This window comes from Gymnoscopelus braueri (genome assembly GCF_963280865.1).
Source record: "Gymnoscopelus braueri genome assembly, chromosome: 12".
Classification (NCBI taxonomy): domain Eukaryota; kingdom Metazoa; phylum Chordata; class Actinopteri; order Myctophiformes; family Myctophidae; genus Gymnoscopelus; species Gymnoscopelus braueri.
This window is the reverse complement of record NC_137614.1, coordinates 28,049,587-28,077,062: the sequence shown is the minus strand read 5'-3', so window position 1 is coordinate 28,077,062 and position 27,476 is coordinate 28,049,587. Positions and strand designations below refer to the sequence as shown.

At 41.6% G+C, this 27,476-nt stretch overlaps 2 protein-coding genes across 5 annotated transcripts; both read right to left on the bottom strand.

The window, feature by feature from the left end:
• Positions 1-423: 423 nt before the first annotated feature.
• sephs3 (selenophosphate synthetase 3) lies at positions 424-8,190 on the bottom strand. Its single transcript, XM_080444882.1, has 8 exons — positions 7,775-8,190; positions 6,040-6,143; positions 4,239-4,346; positions 3,550-3,704; positions 2,875-2,965; positions 2,610-2,709; positions 1,922-2,134; positions 424-1,772 (listed from the first exon to the last, which is right to left on the bottom strand). Exons 1-8 carry the CDS (start codon positions 8,043-8,045, stop codon positions 1,531-1,533), a joined length of 1,284 nt encoding a protein of 427 aa, XP_080301008.1. The 5' UTR covers positions 8,046-8,190; the 3' UTR covers positions 424-1,530.
• A 948-nt stretch (positions 8,191-9,138) lies between these two features.
• ikbkg (inhibitor of nuclear factor kappa B kinase regulatory subunit gamma) lies at positions 9,139-27,207 on the bottom strand. Of its 4 annotated transcripts, XM_080445788.1 has the most exons (17): positions 26,870-27,207; positions 26,185-26,325; positions 25,769-26,022; positions 25,564-25,638; positions 25,343-25,444; positions 25,122-25,223; positions 24,903-25,004; positions 23,881-24,066; positions 23,296-23,357; positions 20,299-20,401; positions 16,846-16,961; positions 15,987-16,139; positions 15,306-15,378; positions 13,866-14,000; positions 12,751-12,887; positions 11,462-11,532; positions 9,139-10,519 (listed from the first exon to the last, which is right to left on the bottom strand). In XM_080445788.1, exons 2-17 carry the CDS (start codon positions 26,321-26,323, stop codon positions 10,359-10,361), a joined length of 1,971 nt encoding a protein of 656 aa, XP_080301914.1. In that variant the 5' UTR covers positions 26,324-26,325; positions 26,870-27,207; the 3' UTR covers positions 9,139-10,358. The 4 variants fall into 4 exon arrangements, with proteins under 4 accessions (XP_080301914.1, XP_080301915.1, XP_080301916.1 ...); XM_080445789.1 differs by lacking the exon at positions 24,903-25,004; XM_080445790.1 differs by lacking the exons at positions 25,122-25,223; positions 25,343-25,444.
• Positions 27,208-27,476: the final 269 nt, after the last annotated feature.

Sequence of the window (27,476 nt, the reverse complement as noted above, 5' to 3'; positions counted from 1 at the left end):
TCAATACTAGTATCTTCTGTTTTCTGTTATTGTGGGGAAGGCTTTCGGCTATTTTCTACAAAAGCTTTCCCCACAATACAGATGGGTTTAAGTGGTTAAATACATATTACTATTATTTACCTTTATTTATCCAAGGCAGACCTGAGACCATTGAGAGCAAACTCTTTTTCAAGGACGCCCTGCATGTGATTCGTAGTGGTGTAGGTTACATCAAGCCTGATGTTGATATCTAACTTGCCCAAGCTGGCCCTCTCATTGACTGTGTATAAGCCATAAAAATATATATTTTTTAAATTAATTGTTGTAATTACACAGGTTTTGAAATCAAGAATTTGTTTAAGTATTTCCCAAACCTGTACTTGACAAACCTGTACTTGAGTAACCCAATGATCTCTTCCCATCCTCTAAAATAAACAGCAGAGAGACAGTTGATGAAGGATTTATTGATTGCAAAAGCAGGAATCTACAACACGTACAGCTTCTGACTGTCAGCGCACAAGGCCGACCACCACATCTTAACGCAAACATCCACTCCACCTACCCCCATTGGATGGGGTTTAAAAGGTAAAGCATCATAAACAGGTGGAGGACGGGACTTGGTCCTGGACAGCCAGATAGCTGAAAGAGACAGCATTTTGGCACCACCTGTTGGCCCAGAGAAAGCTGCTCAACTCTTTCTCTGTGGCTATTGGGTGGAACCAGGTGCCATAATTAATGGATTTTCTTTTCTCCAACAAATACATTCACCAATATCACAATATCATCAACCCCTTAAAAAATGTCCCTTATCACCCCCACAGCCATAACCCCCTGTATCACAACAACAAACATTCTTACACGGTAAAATCCTCAATGAATGAATCCAATTAGATTTACTGTGTACAGTCACACATTTTTCTTTCACTGAATTTGGTCAAGTACCTTTAGGGATGTTTCTTCTTTACAAATTAAATACTAGCTTTTTTTTAAATGTATTTCCAGGGAATACATTTAATCTATCTATAAATTCAAGGAATCTCTGTATGTACTTGGCAGGTGTACTGCTGAGGACCCAAAGGAGTGCAGTGTCAAGTGTGAAGTCGATCAGCAGAGCGGTTCTCATAAACTCTGCCATACAGAGAGCCAAGCAATCAGACCATTCTAAATGAGCATGTGCTCCGGATGGGCACTGCACTAGTGTGAGAGAACAATCAAAGTTGTCTGTGTGTAGAGAGATTAAAAACAGTACAACTGTGAGAACAGAGAAAATTCTTCCATTTTAGTCACAGAAAACAGTGAGGGGTGGGCACAGATGGGATCTAGGGTCTGGTTCTTGTACACCAAACCAAAGATGGAGGAGCATGTAGATGGGTCTGCTCCATTCCCCCTAACACCAGGAGAAGATCATTGTGGTTTTGGTCTATTCGATCTCAACCGTTGGGGTGAACAGGTGGGTGAGATGGACATCAAGAGCAACATGCACGCACGATTTGCACGTGCGCACACATACACACAAACGCACACACCAGTGTTTCAGAGGGGTGGCAGTATCTATGACAGGTTGGGGGCGCTAGTGGCGCTGTTGTCCTGACTGGCTGCTTGGCTTCCTCGGGGAGGGACCTCGATGATGCGGGGCTTGTCTATGATGCGAGCACGGCGGTCGCCTTTCTCTACGATCCCGATGATCCACGCGCCACCCACTGAGCCCTGACCGCCGAACCCTGAGCCCTGGCTTTTCATCTCAGAACAAAACTTGGCTGCCTGCTCTCTGGGCAGACACACCAAAAGACCACCTGCAGAGGAGGAAATAGAGGAGATCAAAACACACAGACACCATGAAAACAGATTAATCGTTCAATAAGTCAATTTGATTTGAGGGTGTAAGGGAAAAAAACAGTAACACACTAGTCCACCAATCTATTGTTTGTCTCTTTGTTCATACCAGATGTCTCAGGCGATGTCCCCTGAACCAGGTTGAACAGGTTTCCGCAGGCTCTGCTGATAGCAGCCATCTTGGCGATGATGGGTAGGTTGTGGATAACAAAGGCCACCTCATTCTGCTGCTGCGCTGCCAAGTTGTTGGCATGGCCTAACAACCCGAAGCCTGTCACATCTGTCGCCGCATGGGCCTGGAACCTGTGCATAAGGCCCGCCGCTGCCAACACAAAAATGCATTAGAAAATTGTGGGTTCAAACTTTTTTGGTTGTGGCTCCTGAACCGTTACTGGTACCCAATTTCTACAAGCTCATTGGCTAACCGCCCTCCCAGATCCTTACCCTGAACTGAACCCCACCAAACCCAACCTAATGCCAAAACAAAACAAATGTTCAACCTTATAGCTAAACTTAATCATCTATAACATCATGCTGTAAACCATTTTTGGCTCTGGCTGATCAAGCAATGCAATGTAGGACGGTAATATTGCAGTTTCAGGAGCTGCAACCAAAACATTTGAATGCGGTAGGTAGAGCTTTGAGATAAAAAAGGACAAAAACAACAAAATCTTCCAACATCTTTGCACCAAAATCCATGACTGGGAATCTCAGCATTTTCAAATTATTCTCATCTCTGGGAAGTGGTATAAGACACCAATGTCTTCATAAACGCTTTTCATCCATGATGAATTTACCTGTCCGATTTAGTGTTGCCATGGAGAACATGGCCTCCTGGTAGGCTTCTTTAACGTCGTCCTTGGTGACTACCAGCTTTATCTTGTTCCACCTTTCCGTCTGGGAATGACAGCAATGAAAGACAATGAAAAAAAACAGTTTAATAGAGATACAGAGAAAGGTTATAGTGTGTGAGGAGCAGATGGAGCAATCTTTAATGTAGCAATGAAATGCTAAAACTCTAGTTGAGATGTTTGTGTGAGCAAATTGTGATTATTGACTGACCTGATCCAGCCACTGATGAGCATTGACAGCCACCTGTGTCCCCAGAGGTTTGGTCAGAACCAAGACGTCACCTGGTACTGCTCCGGTTGGCCTACAAACACACAGACACATTTTATAGGAGCTTCCATGGAAACACTTTTTAATTTTTTTCACTTTTTTATTTATATTTTCAGTTGATGTTGCACTACCATTTTATACTCTTTACAGTACTATTTACTAACTTGTGGCTGCACTTTAACAATTATTAATGGAATTGTTATTAATTCATAGATTACTTTAATTACGCGTTGATATCGGATCGTTACACTGTGTCAACCGATACGCAAGTTGTGAGTATCGGAATCGCTAAGGAAAAGAAGGTATCAGACCATCTCTAGTAACGACACAACCCAAATCTCTACCAAAGTGTCCTTGCGCTTGAATTAATAAAAAGCCTTTTGCACACCTACAAAAGGCGACAGGTGCATAGGAGACCAGACGAGGGCCCAAGCGTAATGAAAGAAAACACTGCCGTACACTGTCATCAAATGCAAGAAAAACTAGGAGATTAAATCGTTTTTCTTGCATTTAATGACAGTGTGTGGGAGTTTTTTCTTTCATTACTTTTCTAATTAAAAAAAATATTCAAAGATGAAATGAAAGATTTGTCCTGTCCTACACACTGTCTAAACTTACATAATGAACTCGTTGGGCTGGCAGACAACTGAGGCCACGCCTCCAACAATGATCCATGGATTGACCACTGTCTGGCCGCCCGTCACTGAAGTCCCACCCTCCTCCGCAGCATCACGGAACCCTCGCATCATCAACGGCATCACATGCTCGCGCTCCTGGTTCACACATGCAGCAGAAATGGGTTAAAACAAGGAATGGTTGATCCACCAATGGAAATAAAATCTACATGCTAGATGTTACCAATTGTAAAAAAAAAAATCTGTGAATGAACTACTTGGGAGAAATCCACACAGTCTTAACAGACACCTCTATTTGCATTATTAGTTCAAAAGTGTCAGGATAACTATACTGTATATGGTCACCACCCAACCACTAACACATCGTCGCTCTCATGCAGAAACATTATCTTTTTAAATGTTTTTTAATAAATGAATGCCCTGCTATGACAGTATCGAAAAAGTCACAATCTGCTATTTTTGAAACATTTTCAAACATTTAGAAAATCTTTCAAAATATTTGCTTAAAAGTGGTTACGTCCGTCAGTGGGTTCTTAAAATATTTAACCAATCAAAAGTATTAACAAGAGCTTGTGACTAAATGCTAACTACAGACCATTGGAACACAGGTTCGGATTTGGACATAGAAGATTTCAACCAAACGGCGACAACATACATGACAAATCCAAATACCTTTTCATTCATCTTCTGACTGACACTGAGCAGCATCAGCATGTTGTCACAATCTGTGATGCCCATGGCGTAGAGATCACTGAGGACGTTCGCACACGCAATCCTACCCTGAGAGACAAAGACAGAGGTACAAAATAGAGAAAAGCAAGGAAACGACCGGGAGGGAAAGGGGAGAAAGATAAATTAATGTATGAATCCACATGGTTTTAATTGCTCCCTTGTGTACAGGTACAAGTTAAGACATGTAACTGCTTGATTAATGTTCACACTAAATTGCAGGTGTGCCTCCTTTTATGCTGCTTTTGTACTATTTTTGTACAATTATTTTGTGCTATTTGCAAACCAAGCGTAATTGGGCAGGTGCAGCAACTAGCCTCCATCTTTTGCGCCCTGCGTTCAGCAAAGTTGTTGAATTTGTATTGAATGGCTAATAAATGTACTAGTTACAACGTCTACAACATGCTCAGCATACACAAATTCCTGAGTATTACAATTTAAAAATTACCCGTACAATGGATCCGTAAGGGTTAGTTTTTACACTGGACAATAATGGGACCATTAGGTATATTATTGATCCCTTATGGATCAATTTTTACACTCTGGGTTCAATTAACACATCCGTCTTTACTGTCGGTTGAACTAATCCAAAAATAAATTCAGTTACGGTATTAGCCCATCTGCCTTGATAAGTGTCCAAATAATAATCTGATCAGTTTGATTGAAACTGATATATTGGGAATAGTAAGACTGGTAGAAAAATCCAGATGCCAGATCTGAAATAGAAGCCATCTCCTCCTGATGCAACTCTTGAGGAGTCTTGCATTACTTAGACATCTATAAAAGCTTATAGAGAAAGTTATAACATCAAAATAAAATATTAATTGCGTCATTGTGTAAACAAGTGTGGACATCGAGAATCATGGCTTAGTTATTTCCCAAGACCGATTGGTGGCTTAACTTCCTGGATTTTATTGCCTTGTGATAATGATCACTGAGGACAAATGAGGTGAAACTTTGCACAACAACCCATTGAGAAACATTAAGGAAGTGAAATGAACATACTGTCTATCTTTCACATTAGCACACTTAAAAACAGAACAGAATATATTACAATGAAACAAACAGATGCAATTACATCATTTGATAATTTGGAGATTAAATTAAATGAAGCATTCAATTGATGTCTCTCAGTTTAAAAGGAGAATTCCGGACATTTTAAGTGTTATCTTTGATGTGTCGTTACTCACCTACCGACGTAAAAAGTGGCGTTGTTTTTTTCCGGAGATTCCCCTGTCGTCATTTTTTCAACCCCCTCCGTTGTCATAATGGGAGCGCGTGGCTTAGGGAAATTCGTCTATTATAACCGATGCAAAGTTATTTTTTTCGCCGAACGATTTAACACTGGTTGCTTGTTTCTCTACCTGGCAACACCAAGTTGCCAGGTTCTGGAAAGAAACAAGCAACCAGTGTTAAATCGTTCGGCGTTAGCGGTAGCCTCTCAGGAACTTTCAGCGCATGTTTGACTATCATGAGACTCTACAATGGCAAAGTAGTAGTAGAGAAAAAAATAACTTTGCATCGGTTATAATAGACGAATTTCCCTAAGCCACGCGCTCCCATTATGACAACGGAGGGGGTTGAAAAAATGACGACAGGGGAATCTCTGGAAAAAAACAACGCCACTTTTTACGTCGGTAGGTGAGTAACGACACATCAAAGATAACACTTAAAATGTCCGGAATTCTCCTTTAATGTGGGGCTAAAAATGTAAGTAGGCCTGAACACCCTCAGTAGTACTTACCATCATGTAGGGATCCTCCACTAGAGGGTAGAAGAAGTCTGTGGTTTGGACCAGTGAGAGCCCACCATGCCTTAGGGGTATCACACAGGAGTCCATCCCTATACCTGATGACAACATTTACAAGTTTACCAAACATTTACAGTTTGACAATGATCGGTCCATATCCGATATACACCAACTCTTTGTTCATTACCCATGTTAATACTATAGGCCTACTTTCCACAATTCAACTGCCTGCATTGCACCAAAACACTACATGCATTGACATAAAGCCAACAGAAATAACTCTTCATTCATTATATACGTGTATACATGTTTTCTATAAGTTTCACTATATGAAAAGGGGATAAATACAGGGCCACGGTGTATGGTTCCCTTCTTTTTTTAAATGAAAGATTCAGGGTAAGTAGAGACACAGGTTTTACAGTACACATTTGGCTAAAGGATCAAAAGACAGAGATCCTGCTTAGTCATCCGTCCCATGACTTTTGACACTTCAGTAAACTTTGTTACTCATTAACCTGACAAGTATGGCTCACATGATGAAACTTGCCGTATTGTACAGCTGTAAACAACAACTGTCTGGGAACCAGTGGTGTAAAGTAACTAAGTAAATGTACTCAAGTACTGTACTTACGAACAATTTTTAGGTATTTGCACTTTACTTGAGTATTTCCAATTGTCAATACTTTTACCTCTACTCCACTACATCCCAGAGGCAAATATTGTAGTTTTTACTCAACTACAATTATTTAGTTACTAGTTACTTTGTAGATTTTGATTATTATTACAAAACATACATTAACCACTTCAGCCCTATACATGAAAATGAAATGAAAACTTGAAATGGGACGTTCTGCATAATGAGTACTTTCTACTTTTGGTACTTTAAATACATTTTGATACAAATACTTTTACTCATTTTGAATTCCAGAATTTGAATTGTAACAAGAGTATTTCTATATTGCATTATTGATACCTTTACTTAAGTAAAAAATGTCAGTACTGTTTCCACCATTGCTGGGAACAACTTAGTGACCACCAGATGATGTAAACCTTCATCATGGTGCTCCAGTGATGTAAGGAGTAAGGATAGCATGTGTGGCTACAGCAGCTGGCTAACAGGCAGGCAGTCTCATGAAAACATGACATAATTATGTTTCAAACAGTGATAGAGGAAGTACTCGCATGTTTTCCTTCAGAAAAAGTATCAATACTGCAATGTAGATATACTCTGTTACAAGTAGAAGTCCCGTATTCATAATGTACTTCAGTAAAAGTACAAAAATATTGGTTATCAAAATGTTTACATTTCACGTTCAAGTTCAAAATGTATACAAATCTTTTGAAAATAGCAGAACTACAAGCTCACAATTCAAATAACCAAAATATATATAGACCTTAAGCGGTTAATGTATGTTTATTGTTTAGTAATACAAATCTACATATAAAAAGTAACCAGTAACTTAAGTTTTAAAATAATTGCAGTAGAGTAAAAGTACAATATTTTCCTCAGAGATGTAGTGGAGTAGAAGTAACGGTATTGAAAATTGGAAATACTCCTCAAGTAAAAAAAATGAAAAAGAAAAAAACCTCAAAATTGTACTTCAGTAGCGTACTTGAGTAAATGTACCTAGTTACTTTCCACCACTGGTTTCAATGCTAGCGATGCTAATCTCAGATAGCCTTCCATCTGACAACATGCGGCTCGTTCCAATATTCGCTCCCCTTTTACCTAGTCGCGGACCGGCGGGCAGCTGTTGACCGAACTCTGAGGCTTGGTCTCCGGCCTTCCCTCCTCCATCGGGCTCCAGTCCCTCCAGGAGCTTGAGCAGAGCCTCCTGGGGGACCTTGCAGCCTCATCCTTTCAGATCGGAGAAGCCCGTGAGCCGGAATCCGCGCTCCAGGCCGTGGTCCTCCGGCTTGAACGGCTTGTATCCCGGGGGAAGGAGGTTGTCGGTCCCCGCAGCCTCGGCCGGTGGGGTTGGGGGCGTTGTGCCCGACATGTTTAGAGAGAATAGAAGTCCCTGAAGGAAGGCGGCCAACGACGACCGGTCAGGATGAGGAGGAGGATGCGAGATGAAAAGCGGAGCCTCGGATGAATGGAGTGGCAGTTGGCTTGACGCGCTTACACGCACTGCTGGCAGGAAGACAGACACACGGTGTTGCCAGATTTCGTGAGAGAAATAAGCATTGAGCAACCAGGTCTAGGAAAACAAGTCCAAAAGAAGTCATAGGCTATTTGTTGTAGATCTACTATTTTTTTTAAATAATCTTGAAATAAGATGTGGAATACTTGGAATATTTTTTAAACATTCTAACAGAAATCTGGTACGGGGCTCCCTGGCACAAAACATGTTCAGATGGTGGTTACACTGGTTAGCCAGGAACAAATACACATTAATTTGGGGGTCCATGACATGAAAATATTTGAGAACCACTGGTTTAAATAATAATTTAAAAACAATTGTGAAGCAATCCCTAATGAACAACTACACTTTAGAAACAAACAAGCATCAAAAAACGCAACCCGTCACTACCAATATTTACAAGCAACTTCACAGAAAAAAGCTTATAGGCAGACATGGCAACACTGAAGACGCACATTGACCACTTGTAAAGCCTGGATTATATACTTCGTCGTACGAAGTTGCCGCGCATCACACATAGAAGATCTACAAGCTCAAAGTACTCGGCGGGTGCGGCGGGTTGTGAGCTTGTAGATTTGCCATTTGTGGTGCGCGGCACCGTCACACGTCGACGGAGCATCTGACGACATCTATCCGTCCCAAAGCGGGCAGGTGCCAGGTGGAGTGGTCTACTGTCGTTGTCACACTCGTCCCTTTAATCAGCTCAAGTACAGTTACTTGCAAACATATCACACATTGTCCTCGCTGCATTTTATTTTGATTACATTTTGTTGGTACGATGATTACATTAAGTAATGGGGGAACTATGCCTACGATGCCTACCCACTCCCCTACGTCGTCCCGAATGGTCTCTTCCCTGTGATAGTAGGCTACTCGCTTCCTTTAGCGCGCCCCCTAGCGCCTTGATCCATGCCATTGAAGACATTAAAGCACAACAATGCATCATCTATTGGCTTCATATTGATATTTATTTAATAAATCTCGAATAATACAACAATTTTAAACAATATTCTCTGCACGAAATAATCTATAATTACAGACAATATTCACACAAACAGATGGAAACTGAATGTGCAATTAAACATTCTGGGAAAACAGGTGCCAAAGTTAAAGACAGAATATGGGTTTGTGTGGGAAAAGGTCTTTCAGGAATCAGGGATTAAAGCAGTGGTGTTGCCAGGGTGTACACAGGCACAGAACACATAACTCCTACTTTTTCTCTACTTCTATAGAGTATACCCATCTCTAAAGGCCATTGAAATAACACACAATACTGAGGTAATGTAAATGGCAATGATTACAACCAGCAGTATTTTTTCCATATACTTTTTTTCACGAAGCCTCCTAAGATTATTCACATTTTCTTTTGCATTTATCAATCCCTAACCCTGTTGCAGGCAATAGTGCACCCCTGAATGGACTAGAAAATAATCATGTAATCAACTTCAGCATAATATTGTCATATTATGAATAGTGGGGTCACAGTATACCCACCTACTCTCCAGTATATACCCCCCCCCCCCACACACACACACACACACACACACACACACACACACACACACATCAACTGCCACTACATAACTGGAGAGGAGAGAGCCAAGAGAAGGTGATCAGGCAAGTGGTTGGCTGATGTACGTACACCAATAGTGAAGACACATTCACACTGGCAGCTTATAGTCTGCCATCTCAGAGGCAAGGACAGGGAGGGGCATGGAAACAAATAAATGTGGGCAAAGAGGAGAGAGGGTGATGGGTGTGGGGAAGGCAAGAAAAGAGGAGCGATGATAGGAAGGCTACAGACCGAAAGGGAAGGAGAACACATGGAAAAAGTAGCAGAGGATGAAGAATATACTGTATGGAGCAGTTCTATGATAACATTGCCATATGGATTGACTAATTGATTAATTGATTGACTTTATTTTGCGTGTTGTAGGCGCCTCAGTTTTCCATCCGATTGCCATTGTATTGATTCCATCCTTTTGGGAGCTGTTATGTAAGGAAGAGATAACGTCTGTTTGTTTGTGCCATGAGCTTTGTGGTCACACATTGGACAATGAACGTGTATTTATCTGTGTGTGTGTGAGAGTGTGTGTGAGTGTGAGTGTGTGTGTGTGTGTGTGTGCGCGCGCGCGCGCGCGTAAACATGGGTTGCACCATGCTTGTGTGCTACTGTATGCAGTCCATGACATGTATCTGAAGTGTGTCCATATCTGGAGCCTGGTATTGGCACTTGGGACAGCGATAGTCGGGCAGCTCCTCAGCCCCAGCCCCGCCTGGGGGAAGACCCTGACTGCGAAACGAAGAGGGAGGGGGCGCCGTGTTGAAAGCTGCTCCAGAGAACACATAGGTTGAAGGTAAAGTGGGGAGAGCCAGAAAAATACAGAGAGATGTGATTAAGACATAAAACATAAGTATGTCCATAAAACGTTGGTTTAAGAATATCAGAAAAGGACAAGGGTCCATCGATTATAAAAAATAATCATTGATTGATAATTTCTTGTTATCGAGGGACCCTTTTCATAGTTCTATGTGTCATAGCAGGGTAATGACAGCTGCAGATAATTAAATTAATAATAAGCCTGTTTGATGTAGGTATACTGAAGAGCAACTTGCTAACGGTTACACCTAAATCAGACATTTAGGTCACTGTCCTAATGAGACCACAGACAATCACGTGTCTCCTCCGATACACGTGACGTCAAAGCAGTTTCTTTTCACGTAACAGTGAGAAATTTAACCGGGAGGATATAACGCATGTGGATGTGTGTGCTATTTCTCCTAGTTCTACACCCCGCTTAACAGGTGCCCTCCCCTGATGAAGCAACATAAGATGACTTGCTGATCACAAGTCATCTGAATCCAAACAAACATATGGCTAATTATTTGTTCCCAATAGTCAAAAATATAATATATAATAATAATGCAATAATTCATCATATAGAACAGACAAGCATTCACATTTTGGTGAAGTTGTAAGTAGCACATATTATTATAAAAGATACAAACGGATCATTTGATTAAAACAATTGCGTCAGCTTTTTAAATACATTTGATTTTATGTCAACTGATTATCCAATTAATGGTTTCACCCCTAATCATGGGAACCAGTCAAATATTAAATATTCAACAAACATGAAATGCGGTTAAAAAAGCCAGGCATTTCCATTAGTGTACAGCGAATGAAGGGGTCTGTGCTAGTTTTCTGTGTGCATGTAATATACAACATACTGTGGGTATTTCTTTGCGTATATTTGGGTTTAGCGGTGTACCTTGTGGAGGAGGCGGCCGTGGGGCTCTGAAGTCCTCCAGGTGTCTCTGCTGCATCTCCTCCATACGCGCACTGACAGACACACACACACACACACACACACACACACACAATGTTCCATTTAACCCATTAAGACCGGGAAAGTATCTGTGTCATTTTAGATTTCTTTGGCTATTCAAAAATAGCAGATATACAAGCTTGTAGATCTGCTATTTTTGAAAAATCGTGAACATATTTGCAAATCTTTGAATATATATACATTTTTAAGCGAACACTTGTAACTCAAATCTTTGCTTCTGGGGGTTCCTGGAACAAACTATTTTGAGATGGGGGTCCGTGGCCAAATACATATCATTTTGGGGGTCCTTGACATTTTGAGAACCACTTATATAGAAACATATGTTTTTCAGAAAATTTATACCGCGTCTTACAACAGTGATGAATGCCCCAAAAAAATTGCCGGCTGACTATTTTCAGCACGCGACACCGGCAAGCAATGAAGTATAAATCAGGCTAAAGTGTGTACATGAGTGAAAGGGGTTTGTTTCATCTGTTAATGTGGTGATGTGCACAACTGCACATGCACATGTTTAACTTTAACATTCTGCAAAAAACTAATGTTTACAGGACAATAAAGATTCTGGATTTGATGTGCCATTCCTGACAACGTGAACACAGCCCTGCTCATGATGATGGTGTGAAACAACAACAATAAATTTGCCCTGGATGCTGACCTACAATCTGACTTGCAACTGATACATACAGGCAGAGATTTGGCCCTCGAGGTCAACAGCAGCAGGAAAAGGTAAACAATGGAGTGAGATGTAGAATTCTAATACTTTCTATTCGTGTCATGACATCAGTAGTCATGATGATTTTAGACATCATTATCTAATATGTATTGTAGTGTAGAGATGCTTTTTTAAACCAGTTTGGCATCTTACACTTTATTTCGCTAGGAGACTGCAGAGACAGAAAACTGAGGGCAGAGCGAGGGGAGACACGACGGAAAACAAATTCAAATTAGGGTCCTCGCGACTGTAAAGAGCATACGGTCAGTGCACTAATTGGCCGAGCCACCAGGCACCCTGTGAAAAACTGCCAAGATTTGTTCACATGCCATGTAATAATCCACATGACAAGTAAACAGTTTCTGATTTCTACAATCAGCAAAGTAGTCCTTTTAACATACTGACTGACAAATGTACACATGTGCATCCTTCTACACTTAAAATCACAAGTTGAGCTGAATTATCTTTAGCGTGAATGATGCATGTAGGCAGCACTTACCGAGACGTTCCTTCTTGTTTGAGCCTTTCATTCTCAGCCAGGGCCTGGCTCAGCTGATCCTGCAGCTCCTCCTTCCGCTGGTGAAGCTTCTCCCTTGCTTCACGCTCCGCTAAGAAATCTGCCTTGTAGATCTCAGCCTGAGTACGTACACACACACACACACACACACACACACACACACACACACACACACACAAACACTGTATTACGGCCATTTTTACATTTTCTTTTGTAATTTTTAACTGTAACCCTAAAACCGAAAATAGCCAATCTACAAGCTAGTAAGATGGCTATTTGCATGACACCAGCACGCAACTAAGTATAAATCAGGCATAACTCTAACCCAAACCTCAAAATGCCTAATCTTAATCCTAACCCCAACTAGCTCCAATCGGAACCTCTGCCTCCGCTGTATAGCGCCGAAATGAGGTTCCACTGCGTAGGGTGCCGGCAGAGTGCGACACTGGCGAACAGTGGCCAATATTGTTGATTCTTACCTTTTTCCGCACATCATATCCAAAAAGAAAAGGTGCTCTCAGATGTTTAAAATTTTAGAGGTCAAGAACATTTTACCGATGGGTTTAAACAAGCGTTTAAATCGCTTTTTTAGTCAGCCTGTGGCCAGTCAACCCCCGTCCGCATGCGCATTACTGCTCCCGTTAAGGTTGCATTGGGAAAATATGGCACAGGCTGACTAAAAAAGCCATTTAAACTCTTGTTTCAACGAGTCACTTAAAATTTCTTTACCACTTATTTTCAAACATCTGAGCAGGGGGGGGGGGGACTAAGTTTACTTTTTGGATACGATGTGCGGAAAAAGGTAAAAACAATATTGACCACCGTTCGCCGGTGTCGCACTCTGCCGGCAGCCTACGAAGCCGGACCTCTTCTCGGAGCTATGATAGCGAAGGGAGAGGTTCCAAACAGGGCTAAACCCCAACCTGAATCTATTCCCAATTGTAAACCTAACTCTAAAATTCTTTAACTATAAAACTGTCCTCACAATGTCCATTTCTCAAATTCTACTACACTTGTTGGAACATTTGACCCTCACCTTGCTTCTGGTTCCTACACAACCTAAAAATGGTCCAAAATGTGTGCATGTAGCTGTGTACCTGTGCAGTGAGTACAGGCACGGTCTCCAGGGAGCCTCTCTGCTGCTCCACCTCCTCCTTCAGTTTATCAATCAGATCCTGTTTCAGAGCCAGCGCTCTCTCTGCCTCCTCTAGTCTGCTGCACAGGTCTCCCCCCTGAATCACACACAAATAGGGGTGAAACAGTTAATCAAACTAATAAATGTAACTGATTATAAAAAAGTAAATCGGCGCTCGGGTGGCGCAGTGGTAAAAGTCACTGCCCACCACCACGGAGGTTGTGGGTTTGAATCCACCGTGGTGCATCCGGCTTTGTCGAGCGTCTACACAAACACAATTGGCCGGTGTTTGGGGAAGGGAAGCCGGGCGGGGAGGGTGATATTGGTCATTGCACGTACTCCTACGGACTGGGGCGGCACCTGTCAGCGGGGAGTGTTGGGCGGAAGGAGTAGGACGAAGGCTCTACGTCCTCCTGGTGGGGGCTCCTCACTGGCAGGTGAGTCAGTAGGATACGAAAGCAGTGACTACACAGAAATGTGTGTGGGGAGGAATACATTGGCATAATGACTAAATTGGGGAGAAAAAGGGGAAGAAAAAAAAATTGGCTACTCTAAAAAATGTAAAAAGTAATCGATAAACAATTTTAATAATCAACAATCGATTTGGGGGGAAGAAAATTCAATGTCACTTTTTCCCTTTCAACATTTTGTAAATATAGCAAAAATAGCAGATCAACAAGCTCACGACGCATCTCATTGGGATGCTTATAGATCGGCAATTTCTGCAAAAAAAATTACGACACCGTTGTGGAACAAAGTATAAAATAGGATTAAGCTAATCAGATTAATCAATGTAGTCAATTATAAATCAATGTATTTAAAAAAAATCATGTCGATTCATTGATATATACAACATTTAATTTACATTTTTTAAATGTGCTTCTTGATTATTAAATTAATTGAATTATTCAATTAATTGAATAATCATATAACCGTATAATCAACCGTATCTGCAGTGGTTGGAGGTCGTCTCCCTGGTAGGACACGTACTGGTTGACGAGGTCAATAAAGTTATTTGCATTTGTGATTTGACACTTGATGTGCTGCCATCTTTATTGTACTTTGGACATCACTACAATTACTGTACCTATCTCATTCAGATGAGTGAGACAACGGACATAAAACGTTCAGACTGTAGCTTTAGAATAGGGCAGCTAATTTGCAAATGGGTCATGCACTTGCCCCCAGAAAATACAATTATAGGAGTCAAATGTCTGCAATGCATGTATACATGCAGCAATGTGCATGTCATGCATGTCTGTGTAAATTGTGAATGCACAGATGAGAACACATACACACGCAAACGAAAGGAAAAAAGGCAGAACAATATCAAATCAGTAGTCCAATTAGGACAGGAATATTTTTTTGAAAAATGGTAGAAAGTTAGAATTGTTTGTTTTACCTCATTCTTTAGTTTGGAGTCATAGTCCCTAAACAAACACGTGTAGGCATGCTGCAACTGTGTCAGCTTTTTCCTGGAAGAGAGAAAAGAAACAGGCACAAGACTTAGCAAAATAGTATACATACATAATGGGCCTCATTCATTAATGAAATACGCACAATCTGTTTTCATGCTACATTCTGGGATTCATCAATATGTTCTTACTTGAATTAATTCTGACTGTGTGTGCAAACTAATTTAGAACTGCCTCAGACCACTTTTCATAAATAATGAAGGGCGCAGACTTAGAAAATTCATACAAATCAGTAAATTAATCTTTGAAAATTAGTACAATTTATATATATTCAATATAAAAATGTGTAAATAATATTTACTATTATAATATATATATATAAATATTTACTTGTGTTGAATCTGGCAGTAAGTAACAAGTTGTGTGCTATATATTGAATATAGGACCTCTGTGCATGTGCATGTGTGTGTGACATCAGACAGTGTGTGTGTGACATAGAGTGTGTGTACATGTTTATGTGCAGGTAGGTACAATGCAGAGTTTGGGCATTGGAAATTGGAGAAGGTTATAGAGATGCCAAATTATATTTCTTCTGGAATTTGGATATGTGTTCTACAGCTATTCTGTGAAATAGGACACTGTGTGTTTGTGCGTCTCAGTGAGCTCACCGCTCCTCTGTGACGACATGCCGTTCTGTTTTGAGTGCAGTCTCTAAGCTCTGAGTCTGCAGAAGCAGTTTGTCCACAGCCACGTTATGCTGCTTTCGCTGCTGTTCCAGCTCCCGTTCTGCTATCTGCAGGGCCTCCATCTTACTACACAGCCTGCATACAAAAAAAAAAATATATATATATATATATATATATCAAATAGATATGTAGTGACATATGCACAGGCAAATATAGGGTGCGTTGGGAAATACACTCTGAGAGCACTGGAATACTCTCTGGTCGTTGGGTAATTCAGAGCGGTAGGTGCGTTGCCATTGGAAGATTCAGAATGCTGTGCTCCCAGAGCACTTAGTATGCACACTGACTTTGACTTAAAAAAGCTGGGTTATCCCGAGCATCTGACCAATGGAGGAGAAAGTTTGGTGCTCTAGAGTCTAGACAGTATTCAACATGCATCTACAGGCAATAAAACAGGTAATAATTTAATTAATTTTAAAAGATGAAGATGGCAATATTAGTTCATGAGTATCTCCTCGGAACGTTCATAAATGAGCTGATATCAGAGCATTCTATGATGCCAAAACCAGAGCGCTCTGAAATAGGAGCAGATTCTCAGAGCGTATTTCCAAATGCACCCATAGACATGCACAGACAGCAAAACACTTCATACACAACATCCAAAAGTGACTAAAATACCCATAGACCTGCACACTGTCAAATACAGAGTGTTTATTTAAATGTGAGAGTGTACGGTTACATTTGTACACTTTCAGCTTTACAAATGGATAAATTAACAATGAGAAATTTACTGTACCCAGAGCCGTACTTCAATAGATCTGCAGAGTTACTTGATACTCACTTTTCCTCCATTATTTTGCGTTCATGCTCACTCTTCTCCAGGCAACTCTGTCTCTCTTTCAGCTCTCCTAATAAAGATGTTGCTTGGGCTTTCAGAGCCTCACAGTCCTTGGCCAGCTGCAGTACATAAAGGGTGAAGAGTTAAATCACACACATAGCTAACCACGACTGTATCCCGGATTCCCTTCTATTTGCATGTTTCTTTTATGCCATGGATGTTTTTCAAAGGAGTTTCGAAAGGTGATTCAAATTGCCTCGTGTTGCCGATTAGGAACTAGTATCCTGCCCAACAGAATGTCATGCATTCTAAAAAGTCTAAATATACATTTTAAAGCTTAGGTTAGCAGAGGCACATTTCACAGCCATAAAAAAAAAAAGAAATATAGCATTGCAGTTGCTGTTTACATCTGTATCTAAACAGACTCATATATGTAGTGAATGAAGACTTTGAAAGTTTTGTGAGGTACCAGTGACCACTTACTTCTAATCAGTTCATCCTTCAGTCCAAGTGGACGTTTGTGCTAAATGTAATGAAATTCTCTCAAGGTATAATTAAGATATCGCGTTCACAAGTTTGGAACAGACATGAGGTAACAGTGAACTTGACCTTTGACCACCTACTACCTAACCCTAACCTACTAATAAGTTCATCCCTGAGTCCAAGTGGACGTTTGTGCCAAGTATTCCTGAGATATCACGTTCACAATGTTGGGACTGATGGACGGATGGACAACTCAGAAACATAATGCCATGGCTGTTGCCAGCAGAGGCATGGAACTAACTCCAATATTGCCTAACAACTGCAAAAAATATATAATTATATAAAAACAGCTTCAGTGTTTCCCCTATATGCATTAAGCAGTGGCGGGCCGCCACCCCTTAAATCCGACCGCCACAGTATGATTTTTTTCTGTAAAGATTACAGAAAAAATTATATCAACTGCATTGATATAATGCTCAAATGCTCTCAAGCAGGGTGCCATCAGTAGTTGTTGATGTGTGACTGACTGATTTGTATACTTTTGTCTATACTTTTGTCTAATTAAAGTATATTTTCCTAAATCTGGAGACAATTCATATGTAAACTATACAGATTATTACAGTGAGTGCACATGTACTATATAAAATATAAGACTTTGTGTTTGAGCATAAATATGCATTCTGAGAACCCCAAATGTTTCCCAACCCAATTTTTTTTGCATTCCTCCCCCACCTTCAGCTTCTGGCTAGGGGAAACACTGAGCTTTGATACGTACATTACAAATCATATCACAAGAAACACCATTTAGCACAACCATGCAGTAGGTTGTCATTGTCTTTATACCCAATACCCTGGAAAATCAGTTTTGGGCTGTGAGGAAAAACGAAGTGTTGAAAAAATACGTCCTTCTGAAAAGAGCTTTTAAAGCTACAGTCCGTAAGTTTATGTTTGCCCTTTCCCTCTATTAATGTAGAGAAAGAATTGCAATGTTGTCCAAATTACAATATAGATGGCGGAGCATCTGTGATGAGAGAGTTGTTTATGTTTTGATGATATTTTCTTTAGTTCCTTTTTATTAAACTATTAATGTAAGTCAGGTTCACCTCTCAAACACATGTCATTCAGGGACATGAAAATGTGTTTACACTAGACTGTGACATATTGACCATGTATTTAAATCATGGAGACATTATAATCTAGCTATTTTGTCACTGTCTGACACTGCCTTAACACACCGACTGAACGCCCTGTCCTTCTTATTTGTATTATTGAGAACTTTCAGATTAGTAAGCTTATTTTGACCAAGGCACTCTGACCTAGCGGATTGCCTGTGGAACCATAGGTCCCAGGCACATGAACATGTCAACCTGTGTTTTCCTCTGAACGGACCACCTACACTGTGGGAGGACAGAAGCGACGACACTAGGAGGAGAAGTCCCTTCAAAATCACAACAATGTATTTAATGGTTGTATTCTGTGTTCGGCGTCAAAGTCTGTTTCATTTTTAGGTCAAGAGTTTCATCTCTTCATTTGGGTTCCGTATATTTTATATTTTGCTACCAACGATTGAACTGGTTGATAAGATACCAAAAAAAAGCTATAAATCTGTGTGCACAGACGTGTAATAAAGAAAGGCAACTGGATTCCAACCACTGCAGATGTGCTAGTCATTTTGTATTAACTCATTCCCTGCCTAGAACGACTAAAACGACTTTTGTCCTTTAACCCCCTCTGCCAAGAACGACTAAAACGACTTTTATTTTTTTCAAAAAAAAAAAAAAACTTTTTTTTTTCTTATTTTTTTTCTTCTTATTTTTTTATTTTTTTTTTTAACCCAAAGACCAAGGAGATATGATTTGTTGAAGATCTAGACTCCCATCCACTTCCTTGTTAACTTAAAACTTAAACATTTTGTATCTCGGCTCCTGAGTACTTTTTTTTTTCAATTAAAAATCTCTGGCAGTGGGCAAACGCAAAAAAAATAAAGTTCTGGCAGTGAATGAGTTAAGATACAGATTTAAGTCGGGGTGGGGGCGCGTGGGTCGGGGGGATTCGTCTGTTGTGGCCGGGGCGGGGTTGTTTTTCTCTCTTCTGCTCGTCTTTGTGGGGTCTCGTGGTGGTCGGGCGTGCGTTGGGGTGTCCTGCGGGGCCGCCGTTGGTGGCGGGCGATTTGGCACTGGATGCTTGTTTCTTTCCAGAGCCTGGCAACTCGTGTTGCCGGGTTCTGGAGGCGGGCGGCCGGTGTTGACTCGTTCGCCGTTGGCGGTGGCCTCGCGGGGCATTTCGGCGCGCGTTTGGCTGTCGTGGGACTCCGCGGGGACGAGCGGGGGGCGGCTTTGCCTCGGTTGCAGTGGGCGGGTCTCCCTGGCCCGCGCGCTCCCGTTCTGACGGCGGAGGGGGTTTGGGGAGTGGCGACGCGGGAGTCTATGGGGGGGGGGGGGGCGCCGCTTTTCACGTCGGTCGGTGGGTGGCGAGACGTCGGGGGCGGCACTTGATTTGTCCGGTATTCTCCTTTAACCCATGACATACATACTCATATACTGTATATACACAACGAATGACTTCTTAAATATATATATATGTTCATATATGTGTATATATGTATTTTTTTTCTGACGATCGAGGGAGAAGGTACTATGTGTGAGATGATATGAATGAAAATGTTTGTAAGAATTGAACGAGCTAAAACCTTTTGAACAACATTTTTTTTCAGTTTTCATGTACTATCATTTATTAACATTGAACAGCACCTGTACCCTCCTTCTATTCTATTTTATTTTATTATTATATAAGATGATGTTTGGCAACATGTGTGATGTCTATTGTTTGTTTGTCTTTTTATTTTATATGTTTTTGTTTTTGAAAACGTAATAAAATTTAAGTGAAAAAAAAAAAAAGATACAGATTTAAAATAACGTTTTATACCGTACATTAAAATAAGTCCTGGACTGTAGCTTTAAGTCATATACATGCCTGGGCACAGTCTTTGTCCTTCTGTTTGAGTAGAGCCTCAGTTCGGTCCCGCTGAGCTGAGCTCTTCTGGAGGTAATCCAGCTTCTCCTCCAGCTCCCGATACCTACATAAACACACACTTCAGCAACGTAAACTGCACTTCAAACAATACAAATGATACGAAAATAGGTGTGTACTTAGTGAACAAATTGTTGGGTTGTGTGTGTTCTTTGCTGCCGCGTGTTTAGCGGCGTTATAAACCAGGGACGCAATGAGCTGTTTACAATCAGTGACGTTTTGTGGTGTGCATGTACTCAGTGGCGTAACGCAGATACGCGGGGCCTCCCCGCGGGAGTTTCACGTGAGGCCCACGTACATGCACGCGCGCGCAGCGTGCACAACCTGACAGTGCAGGCACTGTTAAGTTTCTGTTTAATGATGATTGGTCTCCTTTTGTGGGGAGATACAGAAATACATATCAGAGAAACCCTGTTCAGATTGGCTTGGCCTAGAGTTAAGATGACAGAGTATTCCAAATTTCAATTACCCTCAACTGTAGAATTCTAGGGCAAAATAAAGTGGATAATAATCAGTGAACTTTTATCAATTAATTCACCTTCATACTCTACTCAGGCAAAGCGTAAATAGTTAGCAAATGTCAAACCATGCACAGGGGGGAAACTAGTCACAGTCGGCAAGCTTTCAGCCGGACCCTGGAGATGTATTGTCCTTTAAGATGCATGTATTGGGGTACTTTGTTGGAGAAATTGTGGATGATATCCTGCACGGTCAGCTGATGAGTGTAATTTAAGGACTTTAGTAGGTCTGAAATGTGAAACTAATTCGCTTTACATATGTTACAAACCACAAATATATTGCCTTCCCATTTCTAAACTGTAGAACGAAGAAAAATGCCATAACCTAGAGCACGGGTGTCAAATCGCGGCCAGCAGGCAAGATGCGCCCGCGGATTGTTCCAATGCGGCCCGTGACATGATTTTCAAAAAAGGAAATACAGCCCCTAAGGTCTACACTTCTCCCCCAACCCCCCGCTGACTGTCCTGGGCCATCAATGTCTTTATCCCAGCTGTGAGATCAAAATACGCTGCTTGAGGCTTATTAACACCTTGTTAAGGAGACTTGCGCCTTGCAGTCTATTCAACAACTCTTTGCAGGCACGTGTTGCTCACACAGGAATAACACGGACAGGCAAGGATTTTTACTGCTCAAACGTTAAGATTAAATTCCCTTACTGAGCTACGCTGTTGTTTTTTTTTACAAATAAGAAGAGCATGGTAAAAAGTTGTGTAATCCACTCATTTGTTCAGATCATTTCTAGAGTTACAAAACTCAATTCACAATGTAATCGCTCTCGTCTCCCCGTCTCTCTCACACACACACACACACACACACACAGGCTATGAAAAGACGCATACCTGCAGTATACAAACTGCACTCACAGGTGACACATTAGACATGTAAATTATATTATCTTAACTTCTCAAAAACTGGTCCCTAATATTCAGGTGTCTGGAAAGGGCAAACGAAAACAAGACCGAGATGAAATTCATTTCTGGCTACCCATGTAAATATTCCATTCTGGCTATTTTTGAAAAATAATTAAAAAGGTTTAATTTTAACAACAACCTTTGTTTTTATTTAAGCATTAGTCGTATTATTGCGATTCACTGATATTTTCTGAATATTCCATTATTGTTCATCACTAATTATTGGAAGCAGGTCTGCATTAAAAAAAAAGTTGTTTAGCCAAACAAAGCCAAGTGAGAGCTGTCTACATAAACGTGCGCAAGCCAGCGCGCATGCCGTCCGCAACTGGTCGCGGTCCTCATCAAGTCACCTTTCGTCCAATGCGGTCCTTAACCCGAAATGAGTTTGACACCCCTGACCTAGAGTTATCGCTTAGGTCTCGATGAATTGAATTGAATACACAGACAGGACCCTTATGGGAACAAGCCCTGGGCTTATTTGGGTTATCCTTTAAGCATTCTTTTGTATAAATCTGTGCCACCGTGCCTTTGTTTTGCAAACTGTATTCAATTAAAAAAAAATTACTGTACTATATTGGCACCAAATCTAATGGTCTCAAAATGTCTTGTTCCAGGTGAGCGGATGGCTTCAAAAATAAATAGCAAAACATAATTGTGGATTTATGGAGAAGGAATGGGGGACTAATTAAATTACACAGACATCACTGGGGAAACACATCACTAAATTGGTCCAAAGAAACTGTCTCTGTTTTGTCAGTTATAAAACCATGGCAGCTTTTCGTCCAGTTAGACTAATTGATGGGCCATTTGATTAGAATGAACTTTCCCAGTGAAATATGAAATGCCTGCACATCACTGTGGGATAATGGAGAAGCATATGTGTACACATTTTGTGTTTAATTGCAGCCATCGAAAAGCATTTTGCAGCAGGGAAAAGTAATGTCGCACATACTCTAGGTGTTTCACCTATGGGGAGTTAGTCCCCATTGAATATTATAGTCTGACCCCCCCAGGGTCCGGAAAAACTTTTAACAAACACAAAACAAATATTTTAAAAGAAAAGTTAAAATTAGACACAGCCAAGAAGCAACAGAGCTAGAAGCACAAAATGGCACAGCATTAGAGAGAAAGCAGGCAGATACACTTAAGACAGTGAGAGACAGGCAGCAACAGAGAGCCACGGGCTCACCTGCCCTGCGTGGCCTGGAGCTGTTCTGTGAGTTTAGCCAGGTTAGAGCTGGGAGGAGGAAAGAGGAAGACAGAAGGAGGGAGAAACATCTCAGATTTACTACGTGAAAAGAAACACATAAACGACAAGAAAAAAAGCATGCTGTTGTACTTAGTTGACAGAGAGGAAAAAGTCTGTAGATATCCACATAATTGAGATTTAAAAAGCAGTACTGTTTGCCGTGGCTGCTGAAGTAGTGAAAGAGGAGAAAGCAGATTAGTGCAGTTAGCATGACACAAACAGTTGGCAGCATTCAGCATTTGGGAGTAAATCATGTCATACCTGTCGGAAGAGTGCTGCGCCTCTGAACGATGTTGTACTGCCTCTTCTTTAACACTGCATGCCTAATGAACAGATTTATATAAAAGAAACCCTATGATCACAGACTGTCAGCTGGTCTTACAGCATTAAAATAATGTTATAATTCTGTTTAATCCCTTAACTAGTCTAGAGCCAGACTGATATATCGGTCTAGCCGATATATCAGCCATTATTTGACTTTTTGATTACATCAGTTATGCAGCTGATGTGTCCTGATTTATATATATATATATATATATATATAAGTATAATTATTAGTCTGGTTGAAAATGTTGTTAATATATACGTTTTTCAAAGTGAAAAAACATCGGTTATCAGGGGGCTCCGCTAGGAGTCTCCAAAATTGGGATTGGCATCGGACTCAGAAATCTGGCACCAGTCGGGATCTACACTTCATTAACACAAAAACAAATCTGAATAATCTTTTTACATACAAGCTCACTAGACAATTACAGATAGTTCTTTGAACACTGCAGGGTGGATAGAAACAGTGACGCTTGTATGATGGCCACATCTGTTAGGACATGTTTAAAATGAGAGGGCTACCTGTGCCTGGGCCAGTTTGGCTCTGAGCTGGTCAATGTTACGACGCATTAAGTCTTTGTCTCGCTCTCCTTCCTCCCTTTCTTTCTCCAGTTCCTCATTCTTCCTCCTCAGCTCCCTCATCCCCTCTTCCATCTTTTCTTTGTGGCTCTTCAGCAACTGCAGGAATTCGTTTCCTCCTTCCGTGGGCTATGGGGAAGGGGAGCATCAAATAAATATTGAATGCACTGAGGCAGCCATATGGCATTACATCTTTGTCACAATTCTCAAGTGTTGAAAGCCTAAGACGTTGTTTTTAACTCATTCACTGCCAGAACTTTTTTTTTTGTTGCATTTGCCCACTGCCAGAGATTTTTAATTGAAAAAATAGTACTCAGGAGCCGAGATACAACAATTTCAAGTTTTAAGTTAACAAGGAAGTGGATGGGAGTCAAGATCTTTGAAAAATCATATCTCCTTGGTCTTTGTTTTTTTTTTAAATGTAAAGTCGTTTTAGTCGTTCTAGGCAGACGGGGCTTATGGGACAGAAGTCGTTTTAGTCGTCCTAGGCAGGGAATGAGTTAATTGCCATGAGCATTCATTTCTCCCATTAGTGTGTAATGGCATACAGCCAGAAGTGTTGATATGAAGGGTTAGACTCCCCCTGTAACTCCAAAGGGATGAAATGGATCATTACATTTTGGCCGGAGAAAGGCTCCGGACAAAATGTATCTGTGCCAAACAATAAAAGAACCGAAAAAGGACTTGAGTGAGTGCTGATGATCATTTCGTTTTATTGACACCCGACCTGGAGGACAAACAACAAAAAACAGTGAAGAGGGTGCCAGTAGTATTTTAGAGAGGGCGGTGAGGACACAAACCAAAGTGAAGAAAAGTGAAAGCTGGGACATCAACTGAAATTAACAGGTATGCTGTGTGGACAACCGTGTCTAAAATACGAGGAAAAATCATCAGGGGGCAAGGCTCTGACTATTAAGAGGTAGGATGGTGATTGGTGTTAATTGGTATTGAGGAGGAGGCCTCACCTGGCTGGTTTTCCTGTCCCTCCCCTCTCCCCAGGCCTCTGTGAGTGAGGTGGGGGGAGTGGGGAGGGGACTACTCAAGGAGCAATGCATGCTCGCATCATCCTAGACACACAAATATGCCAGTTACATAACACACAAACAAACTTAGGGGGCAAGGCTCTGACTATTAAGAGGTAGGATGGTGATTGGTGTTAATTGGTATTGAGGAGGAGGCCTCACCTGGCTGGTTTTCCTGTCCCACCCCTCTCCCCAGAGCTCTGTGAGTGAGGTGGGGGGAGTGGGGAGGGGACTACTCAAGGAGCTATACATGCTCGAATCATCCTAGACACACAAACATGCTAGTTACATAACACACAAACAAACTCAAAGTACTCAAATATGCTTGAGTGCGGCATGATGGGAGCAAAGACCTTAAAAGATGGACAGGACACTTGTCTCACCTGGCTGGTTTTCCTGTCCCACCCCTCTCCCCAGATCTCTGTGAGTGAGGTGGGGGGAGTGGGGAGGGGACTACTCAAGGAGCTATGCATGCTCACAACATCCTAGACACACAAACATGCCAGTTACATAACACACAAACAAACTCAAAGTACTCAAATATGCTTGAGTGCGGCATGATGGGAGCAAAGACCTTAAAAGATGAACAGGACACTTGTCTTACCAGGCTTCGTGGTGGCAGGGTCTGAGTGTGTTGATCCATCTCCTCTACTCGCTTCCTCTCCCGCTGATCTAGAGTCTGCAAGAAACAATAACAAAGACAAAACTAAGTTAACACTATATCACATGTGTATCAGGTGAAGGAAGAAAAACAGGAAGATGAGAAGAGAAGTGGTCATGATTGTGAACTGATATGGGGTCGGTGTAACCTGTGGTGCAGGGCCGTTCCTTGCCAGGCGCGCCTGTTGCTCTTCAGTCTGGCTGGAGCTGTGGCTTGAGGAGGAGCTGGGCCCATTCACCAGCCCCTGGAGGGAGTGGTTCTCCTGGGCAAGCCTCTCCACCAGCGCCCTGGCCTCCTGGAAGCGACAGCTGAGAAACTCCCTTTCTTCTCTTGTCCTACGCTGCCAGCCCTCCATCTCTTCACAACGCTGACGCAGTGCAAGGTTGCTGCACCGCAGAGCCTCTGGGGTGGAGCAGGAGGTAGGTAATGAGAAAGTCAGTAAAAAACATTAGATAAGACAGGTAGATGATACAGAGACATAATTTCAGAGTTAACAAAGTGCATTTACACACAAATAATTCATCTTAATAGCCACTTCTGACCAACGTGAATATTATGCGTTACCTCTAAGTTGCTGGTTATCGTCCAGTAATCTAGTTACCACTTCATTGGCAGCCAGCTCTGGTGGTACCCTGAGGGCCCCTCCACCCTCCTCTCCAGCCATGTCAAATTGCATGGGGCCATCTGGTTGGGGCTGCACCATCCCTATAACACACACAGATCACCATTATTAGTCTCTGACATCAGTGTTATTACTACTGCCCATGTATAGGCCCAACACCAACAATCCATGTTACTTTCACTTTCAGTTTAGATACACAATGCATGCCATCTTTAACTTTCTCTTTGAGGAAAGGTACTGGACTTCTTGTAAACCGGTTTTATTAAAGAGGTTCTTTGAGCCGCCTGCTGACACAACAGCATGAATCCAAAGGAGCTGCTTATCAGTGGAAGGAGAAAAAAACCATGACGTCATCCTCTCCAGATACCATGAGGCTGAGCACTCAGCTCAGCCCAGGAACACAGTATTCTTCACACAAAGGCCTGTTCTCAGTCTCCACTGCCAAAACGTCATTTTAATCCTGATGGTAGGACGGATGATCTCGTAATGTCAGCAGCTGTCATAATAAAATCTGACGTCGCTGGAACTGTTAACGTTAATCATATCGACGTAATAATTTATAAATAAATAATCAACTGTCAACCAAAAACGCTAGGCTATATAGACCATGTACAAACAGCCCCTTACCCCCTTCTGCTTCTTTCAAACAACCAGGTAGAGTAGCAGTCAGTCCCCCACAGTCCACTTTAGCTTAGCTACGTAGCCAGCTAACGTCACCTAGCTGCTTAGCTAGCCAGTTAGCACCCGATATGCTGCTATTTGAGACCCACGGCGAGTGTCACGAACAGCGGTCCAAGTGAACGAAATGTAGGTTATCTCCGGCGGGCATTTCGCTCATCATGTCACAGAAACATTCCTCCGTGTGTGCGTGCGCTAGCCTTTGGAAATAAACAACCCTGATTCAGTTTGTTGTGAGCTCAGGAATTCCCCTTCCTTCCTTCTTCCGCACAGTGGGGAGATGACGTCACTCACGCAGCCCTTGCCTTCCTCCGCTGATGTGAGTTGTGAGCAGTGTTGCCATCTCGGCTTATTATAAGCGACTTTGGGCTTCTTTTTCTGTAAAGTTGATTGTAAAAATTGGTAGGTGCACTTTTTTGGGCTTGTTTATAAAGTGCAGTTGCTCATTTAGGCTTGCATCCAATTTGTTTTTTTATTATTCAAACCAGTGGTTCTCAAATATTTTCATGGAAATGTTTTGTGCCAGGGAGCATTTGTGTTGTTAGAATGTTTATAG

What these genes read in the sequence shown, in the direction of transcription:
- ikbkg (XM_080445788.1), bottom strand. Translation starts at nt 26,323, where the DNA reads ATGGTGCAGCCCCAACCAGATGGCCCCATGCAATTTGACATGGCTGGA. An exon ending in ACTCCAAACTAAAGAATGAG is followed by an intron (nt 14,001 to 15,305) that starts GTAAAACAAACA and finishes TGTGTGATTCAG; the next exon opens with GGGGGAGACCTGTGCAGCAG. An exon ending in TGCCTGTACTCACTGCACAG is followed by an intron (nt 12,888 to 13,865) that starts GTACACAGCTAC and finishes GTACGTACTCAG; the next exon opens with GCTGAGATCTACAAGGCAGA.